We start from the raw sequence: 8,869 nt of genomic DNA, 5'->3' as shown, positions 1-8,869 counted from the left end.
CAGATGTGGGAGGGTTTCCTTTCTTACCTTGTGCCTGAAGGGCCACGGGAGCAAAGCGTCGTAATCTCCTTTCATGACAACGAAGAACAGGGACATGTGGGTTCCTTTCCCTGTCCCATCCCCGTTCAGGTACACCCTCAGACACACCTTGTAGCCATACTTTGCAGTGTAGAAAGCTGAAAATCAGAGCTCTTCATTAGTAAGGATGGTTTTTGGGGAAAAATAAGGCATAATGTGTGTTCTGGCATACGGGAAAAGGGAATGTGTGACGTGGTTTGCTCTCACAGAAAGGAGAACAGAGAAATCAGCACCCCCTGGAGATTACCAGCAATGAAAACCCAGTGGCTGGGATCCTTTCAGTGCCTCAAACCTTGGTGAAAATGACCTGTTATTAGCCACACAAGTGTAATTTACCTAATCCAGTTATTTCCCACATGGGAAGGAGCTGCAGCCATGTGGTGCCAGCAGGCACCAGCTGAGGGCTGGGAGGGATGGATCCACTGCAGGAGCTGTGCTGGGGCCAAGGGGCAGGGTGAGAGCCCAAACCAGAGCACAGCCCTCTGGAAAAGCACATCCCATGCCCTGGGTTACAGATCTCTGCACAAACAGCAGCCTGGCTTCAGGAGCTGTTCAAAGATGCTCCTGCTGGCACCAGCAGAAAGGAGTAGAGTTCTGGAGAAAGGGGAGGATTCTGAAGGGTTGGGGTTTGTGAACACACATGTCCATCCTGTGCTTTACCTGGGGAGTACAAACTGACTGTCCTGCCAGTCACAGAGTCCTGGAGCTTCCTGCCCACCTCAGTGATTTTCCAGAGGAAGATGCCATCGTAGGAGGCTTGCTCAGAGAACAGCAGGCTCTTGTGCAGGCTGCTCAGGCCTGCATCCTTCTGCATCAGGCACTGCTGCAGCTCTGCAATCTGAGAGGAAAAAACCAGCCCTCAGCCTCCCCCTGCTCCAGGCTGTGCTGCAGGGGTGGCTGCATCCTTCTGGAGTCCTCATGTTCTGGGAGCTCTGCTTTGATTCCTTTCTAAGTGACAGCAATATGTCAAAACATACCCAGAGATGTTGTTTGAGCCTCCAGGCAAAATGTTGCTGTGAGAGGATCAGGCAATTAAACAGCTCTGCTGCCTGCTCACAGTGTGATCATGGCAAACTAACACCCAGAACTCCCAGGAGTATCTCAATACCTAAACGTGGATTTAGAGAACAAATGTATCAAACACCAAAAGGATCATGAATATGTGTCCAGAGCTGAGCCCTCCACAGCTCAGACTCCTGTTCTGGTCCCTACCCCTGATGTGTGTCAGCATTTGTTGTGTACAGAACAAGCACCCAGACAATCCCTGCTGCCATTTTTACCTTCAGCTCAAGGGCCCGTATAATGTTCTGGTCCAGCTCACTCTGCCTCCTGAAGGCCAGGATTTCCAACTGAGAGCTCTCCACCTCCTTATTGAGCACTGCCACAATGTTCTCAAACACGTGCAGCTTATTTTCCAGCTCAGAAATCACCTTCTCCCTCACGAGCTGCTGCAGGACAGACGCGTCCCCAGGGACAGAAGAAGCAGGGAAACAGTCCAGCTCTGGCTCTGCTGGGATCTGCAGCTCACAGATGCTTTTCCCTGCGCTCTTCAAGCTCAGCTCTGGCCGTGGGGAGAAGCCCTTGGGGCACAGGGATCCCTGCAGGTGCCTCATGTGCTGCAGCAGGAGCAGCATGTGGGCTCCCACCGCGGATTTTTCGTGCTCCTGGATCTTCTCTTTGCTTCCCTGGAAGAGACAAAGCTGTCACTGTCCCCTCCATGCCACCCCAGCCACCCTTCAGCCCCTGGGAGGTGGAAAACTGCAGGGTGCAGGGGCAGCTCCATCACCTGGCAGCAGAAGTGCTGGTTCTGTTTTGGGAGACATTTTCCTGATGGGAATGTCCAAACCAGGGTTTGGAATATCCTGAAGGGACCTGTTTCACTCACCCTAAATGCACAGCCAACTGCAGAAAAACAACAGCCATCCTTGCTGGCTGAGGATGTAGAGAGGCTCTGTTGAAAAAAAAAAAAAAACAAACAGAGGAAATAAAACCAATGGAAGGGAATTCTTTTATTGCCCTACAAACACCTAAACCACAAAACCCAGCAGCTGTAAACCAGATTAACTCAAATCAAGGTAATTCCACAGCTTCCAGTGCCCAACCAGCTTTGGAAATGGATTGTAAATCAATTAAGAGTGTGGTGAGAGCAAGTGTCCTGCACACAGCGTGGCAGTGAGGTGTCCATCTCACCCCAGAATGACAGAACAATTTAATGAGCACAGGGATCACCCAATTCCTCACAAAGATGCTGGAAATGCTGTACAGCACACTCCTGGTCAGGTGGCTCTCACTCAAACTATGAGAGGAAACAAATATTTGCCCATTTTACAAGGTTAATTGAGAGGATAATTATTGAAGGCAATTGTGGGAGCAGGGGAGGGGAGGCTGTCAGCAGGGCTTTGCTGGGATGTAAAGAGCAGCCAGAAACAACTGCTGGATCTGAAGATGTTCTCAGGTGTTCATTTAATCTGAATGAACAAGTGAGAATTTTATCAATTGAAAGAAAGCTGCATTGCACTCCCTCATCTTTCACCCACCGTTTCCTCTGATGCTGTTTCTGTTTGCACAGGTTTTTGTTCCTTGCATAAACTGCCTTCACATGAATGCTCCTGTCATTAAAACAAGAAGGAAAAAATTCAGTACCTTATTTAATAATTGAATTAAAGGTCACCCTGGGATATTGGATACAAGATTGGCAATGTGCAGGTGTTGCCAGGTTCAAAGTTATGTGCACACACAAAAAAATGTGCACTCACATACATGCAGTGACAAGCAGGGGGTTACAGAACAGGAAGCAACAATGACCAGCAGAACAGGAAATTCAAATATATACAGATATATATATATATGAAGATAAACAGGTTACAGCACAGGAAACTCCAATATAAATTCTGATTCAAATATAACTCAGATATAAACTCTTCCTGCATTGACTCCATTCACTTTGCTCAATGTGCAGACCCTTCTTGCATCCTGCTATGAGCACTTTGGAGGCTGCAATCCAAATTCTCCCTCGTGGTGTGCTGCAGAAAATGCACCACACTCCCAGGAGCTTCCTGCCTTTTCTGCCTTCAGGAAGGGTGAAGTGATCCCCTGCCCCTGGCTCTGCAATATCTGTATTTAACACAGCAACTGCCAGCTTTCCCCTCTCACTCTGCAGAGGGGGTGGCTTCCATCTTCACAAGCTCCTCTGCAGTTCTGAGGTTTCCCTTTCGGTTCTCAGAAATGCAGCCACGGGGTTTTCTCACTCTCTAACTCATTTTTTAACACTCTCTATCTTGCCAGTGATCTTATTCATTTCTGCTCTTTTACTCCTCCAGCTCACCAATTTCCTGAGGGGGAGTGGGACTCTCCTTCTGAGGAGAGAAGTTTATTTAAAAATAGAGCAATACAAAAAAAATCACCAGACCTTAAACTGAATGAATAAAATGAAGAGAGCAAGAGCAGCACCCAAAATTTACTATTTTCTCCCAGAGGGTTGTGGACACATGGAATACCCACAAATAATCACAATTCTGAACTCGGTGCAAATTCATTAGAGCAGATAATGAACTCTACACATCCTAAAGGAGGCCCAGAAAAAGCCCCACCTCAAGGCCAACCCCCTGCTCGGTTACCAAGGTTTCCCAACCAAAATATCCAAGAGGTGGTGGCTGAGTGGGAGGAAAGGAGCTCTGGGCAGAGGAGGAGCCGGGCTCAGGCTCCCCAGCAAGGCTGGCAGCAATTCCTGGTGCCACCTCCTGGTGTTCCCAGATTTGGGTTTAGCACAGGCAGGATGAGCCTGCTCCGGGTTCTCCTCTCTCTGCAGGTCACTGAGGGATGAGCAATGCAGGTTTGGGCTTCTTTTTTCTACCTCTGTTGAGGTTGGGATTGAAGGCACTTGCTCCCCTGTCGGGATTGAAGGCACTTGTTTCCCACCCTGAGATATCCCACACTTTGATCCAACTCCACACCTGGAATCCCAGTGCTGTCAACCCATTTTGGAAGCCTTCTCCACGGCCTCAGGTCAAATACAGAATTTTCTTGGGAGTCTGTGCCCTTCAGCACAGAAAGTTTAAAATTCTCAGCACCCAGGACTGCCCAAGGAGCAGATTTTATCAGAGCACCCCATTCTTACCCCAGGAGGACTCATATTCCTTATAAATCTCTCAGCCCAGTATTTGAAAGGCACCAATTTGCGACACTTTGGACACACAGAACTATTTCCATCTCTGAAATATTCACAGCCCTTCTCTCCTGTGGGTCTTTAATCACCGTGCCCAACTGCAAGGCTGGCAATTATCCTCTTGAGATCATTTGGAGGGAACAATATTCATTGTTTTGAGCAAATAACATTAAAAAATATAAAGCAAATACGTTTGAATGGGCACTGAGGTATTTGTGGCAGATTCAGAGTGAGATCTTCCTGGTCTGTGGACATCACTGATAATTTGGAGATTTGGTCAGATCCAATAGAAATAATATCTGACAGAATCCTGCCCTACACTTTTGTGGGTAGTTTTAGTTTGAATAAACTTCAGCCACTTGCAAGATCCCCTCCTGCTGCTGTCTGTGCTTTTCTGGTTCTCTCTTGCCTCACACCAGGACTCATTTTGAGGCAGGAGCTGAAACCAGGGGAGCACCAGGGCACTTTGTCACATCACCAGCACATTGTCACATCCATTTCCCCCCAGCACTTGTGTGGGAAAATGATCAAACTCAGGAAAATTAAATATTCCCCGAGTGCAATGAAATCAGGATGGGAAAATGGCACCACAGATCATTGACAGCATCAACAAAAAGCCTTTATTTGAGAGAGAAATGTTCTTACCTGGCACTCAGAGCTGGCCAGGCTGCACTGGCACTGCTGACACGCTGTCACATTATTGACACATCCATTTTCCAAGTGATCCGCCAGCTTCCTCCTCATCACCACGTGCCCACAGCCAGTGTGACAGGGGATCAAAGCATATTCACATAAACTCTGATGCTCCTGGAAGTACAAAGTTATGAAGCAACACGTGAAGTGCTCATTCACATTTATCTATAAATAGATATTCACATTTATCTATAAATAGTCTCTGTTCTGGCAGCCCAGGGCTCTGATCTGCATTTCTTCTAAGCTTGGGTAAAGTCCCACCCCACAAAGTTACTGAGATTACTGGTGAAAAATTCACCAACTTTACTGGGGCTTTTTTTTTTAATTATTAATTTTGAAAAAATCTCAAAACCAAAACCAAAACCAAACAACATTTGGTAAATTCAAACGTGAGGTCTCCCTAAAAAAGCCCCTTAGGGCTTTTGCTTGAAAACAACATGATCCTGGTCCCAGCTTTCTCCCTTGTATTCATTACTCAGATTTGCATGGTAGATTCCACAAATCTTGCCCATTCAAACATTTTAACTGAGGCATTTCAGATCAGTCTGAAGAGTGATGAATACAATCAATACATTGACAGAGGAGGGAATTATTTCTCCAATAAAACATGCCAAGGACATTGCCTGAACAGTGCCCTGGAGACTGAAGCGCTCTCCCTGCCACCACCTGCTTGTAGCAGCCTTGCATTAAAATAATTAGAAAACCACTGGATAAAATATCAAGTTGATGTAAGTTTGTGCAATGTGAGGTTCATTCAGAATGTTCTGGATTTGGCCAAAGCCCTGCTAAAGTTAATCACAGAAGCACAGAATGATTTGGGTTGGAAGAGACCTTAAAGATCATCCAGTCCCAACCCCCTGCCACGGGCAGGGATAGATTAATGGCACATTTTTAGACAAAAACATTGGTATAAATCACAATACTAACGCTGATTCTAATTAACTGCATTAATTTGTGTCTGCTGATATCCTGGTTTCATTGCCCCTCTGTCCCCACCCCATGTTAATCTGAATAAACTCTCTTTGAACATACTTCAAAATCTTTCATGACGCCAGCCCAGCTGCACCCAGGGGTCACACAGCGGACTCTGAGCTCAGAAATCTCTTTATTAATGGCAGCATCACCAAAAGCCTGGGAAGAAAACAAAGTAATAAAAAACCATTGGTCAGAAAGCACTTTTGGATGCATCCTTGGAATAGAATCAGGGTGCTAGAAATACACACCTTGATAAATCTTTAATTTTTTTAAATTTACTGTACTACATAAGACTCTGTGACCTGGCAAGCTAACCTTAGTGTAGTAGAAGCCCAAATAATTATGAAATAACTTATTTCTTAGCACTCAAAAATAATTTATTTGACACGATATTAATTTACTGAAAATAAGCCCAACTACAGCTCTTATTTTGCACTTCTTTTCACAGGAGCCTGAAATATTTCACATGCAGCGATGTGCTGACAGGACCCTGCCTGTGGGGTCCCTTAATGAATGCATTTCATTAGCGGGGTCATTAACACCTCCTAAACGTGCTGCAGTGAGCACTCGAGAGTCTCTGCACCGAGAGCACTGCTCAGATCCGGGCTGCTTCCATTTAGCAGGCACCGAGTGCTAAAAAATCGCAACCAGATGGGAGAGAGGCTTGTTCTTTGCACTACGTAGATTTCTGTGCTGTTCTAACACGAGGAATTGTACAATTGTTATGTAATGATGAAACACTGCTCACTTTAATACTACACCTTGCACTAAAATAGGAGCCCTGGCACAAGAAGAAGCCCTGCCACAGTTAAAGGCATCTGCCATTGGGAAATTCATTCCAGAATTGAGGTGTTTTCTTTCTCCTGGGACATCACCAAGTTCAGCATCAGCAGCAGATCCATTATTTTGCTGCTTTCTAAAGCTTGGCTTTTATGCCACTGTCAGCTGCCTGTTTGTTTTCATTTCCCCCCCCCAGAAATGTAGACAAATGATGTGTCTGTTGATATCCCTGCATGTAATCATAGAGGAGGGAAAAGGACAGGCTGGGACTGGGCCTTAGGGCCCACTTTGCATTTGGGATACAGAACAGCACAGCAATCTGCCAGGAAAATCACACAAGAAGAGATCTGCACCATTAAATTACAGATGAAACATTGGCCAGGGCATGGTTTGTATCAATTATTATGTTCAGCTTCATGTTTGAAGGGTACAAGAAACCATGAGGTTGGAAAATCCATTAAAAAACTTCCTGAGGATAATAAGTAATAGTAAAGACATTATTACAAGTAGGAAATCACCACTTACTTTGAGACAATAAAAAGTTAATCATATGGAAGAGTTTGGGAATTTACATTGCAGAACCTCGATTTGGGAAGTCCTGAGGCTGCCATTACACTTTTTAAAATCAAAAACTCTGGGAAATCCAAGTTATTAAAGCTTAAGTTAAAATGTGTGACTATCAGCTGCTATTGCATTTCATATTATTCCCTTCTGGACTCCAGTCCAATGATGACTACAGAGAATGGTTATTGATAAATTAATGATCTGTGAACTACAACTTACCCTGTCTTCTGCCAAAAGGCTCTCCTCACCTAAAGTGTTGGGATCTTCCTCTTTACATTTCTGGCAAATTGCATTTTTATTGTTTCTGGTAAAAAAGAAAGAAAAATTAAATACCAATCCCATGGTGTACTGCGGTTTAGGAGGTCTCTGTGTAGGCACTGACACAAATAAAACCATGAAAATTGTGATTTTCACTCAGAATCCATAGTCCTTGTTCACTAAAGGCCAATTCTTGAGCATACTGGTGTCGAAAAAGTTTTGCTCTTCTGTTGTTCAAGATCAGGAGTATGCCCATTAATCTTACCTGTATTGCAGGAAAATAAGGGCAGCCTGAACCATAAACAGGAATAAAGATTTATCCCATGAATGACTCAAAAACTCCAAGTAGGAAAGAGAATGTGAAAACTGAAATCTTTTAAAACACAGAAAACGCCCGTGTTGCCCAGACAGATACAGACATATATGACATCATATTCACCAAAACCCCATTAACATCCCTTATCAAAGGGCTATGAAGTGCCAAGGAAGCCTTCAAGGTTAAATCAGAATTATTTTATCACAGACAGAAAAGCTCCACCAGGCCCCAGAGACACCCATGGCAGAAACAAGGAGGAGGCAGGGAATACCCTGCAGTGCCCATCCTTGCAGCAGGGAATGCCAGCAGGCCAGGCAGCCCCTGGCACAGCCCAGCACCTACCTGACGATCCAGGTGAGGCAGGCAGAGCAGTACCTGTGCCCACACAGTGTCTGCAGGGCTTTCTTCAGGATGTTGTGGCAGTTGCTGCACAGGAACTTCTGCCCAGGCACGTCCTCACAGATGCTGGTGGGGTATCCAAAGGGGAACTCGTCCTCATCGGGGCCAGAGCTGGGGGGGTCCTGCAGGCTCCTGGGGCTGCTCTCAGCCATCTCAGCGAGCTCTGGCCAAGAGGAGAGAAAATGCAGGCGCTCAAACACTCACTTGGATGTGCGGGGATGCAGCAGAGCCCCTGAGCAGCCCCAGAGCTGAGCAGTAAGCTCGCTGTGCTCGGCTGGGTCTGCAGTGACAGGCGCGACCAAATGTCACAGAGGGGTTTGACCTGCCACCAGCAGGAAATTACACCTTTAAAACTTCCCTCAAACACAACACAAAAATAGACCTAAAAGTGTCCTAAAAAGGGTGGGTTGGGGTTTTCTTTCAAGAGTTTTTAGCTTGTAGAAAGATGAGCTACAGTCCTGTCAGTCCTCATCACAGAAGATTGTTTCTGCAGAGTAAATCCCCAACCACACCAATTCTCAAAATTCGTGATTTCACTTCATGCACACAGAAACTGAGCAGCTGGTGTGTTGACAGTGACTTTCCCGAAGTCATAAGACTTGTGGTGAGATGACAAAGGAAATCCCAAGGCCACAAGCCCT

The 8,869-nt window shown here is 45.7% G+C and overlaps 1 protein-coding gene across 1 annotated transcript in view; it reads right to left on the bottom strand.

Moving 5' to 3' along the window:
• The window catches only part of TRAF1 (TNF receptor associated factor 1), a 10,028-nt gene extending 1,542 nt beyond the window's left edge, over positions 1-8,486 (bottom strand). Inside the window, exons 1-9 of the mRNA XM_005421248.2 lie at positions 8,172-8,486; positions 7,475-7,559; positions 5,969-6,067; positions 4,889-5,050; positions 2,616-2,687; positions 1,964-2,029; positions 1,359-1,763; positions 739-916; positions 28-176 (exon numbers count right to left, since the gene is read on the bottom strand). Coding sequence (XP_005421305.1) covers positions 28-176; positions 739-916; positions 1,359-1,763; positions 1,964-2,029; positions 2,616-2,687; positions 4,889-5,050; positions 5,969-6,067; positions 7,475-7,559; positions 8,172-8,380 — 1,425 coding nt within the window. The 5' untranslated portion in view covers positions 8,381-8,486. The remainder of the gene's footprint in view (positions 1-27; positions 177-738; positions 917-1,358; positions 1,764-1,963; positions 2,030-2,615; positions 2,688-4,888; positions 5,051-5,968; positions 6,068-7,474; positions 7,560-8,171) is intronic.
• Positions 8,487-8,869: the final 383 nt, after the last annotated feature.

Source organism: Geospiza fortis, unplaced genomic scaffold (genome assembly GCF_000277835.1).
Source record: "Geospiza fortis unplaced genomic scaffold, GeoFor_1.0 scaffold27, whole genome shotgun sequence".
NCBI lineage: Eukaryota > Metazoa > Chordata > Aves > Passeriformes > Thraupidae > Geospiza > Geospiza fortis.
This window is presented reverse-complemented; position numbering and strand designations above follow the sequence as displayed.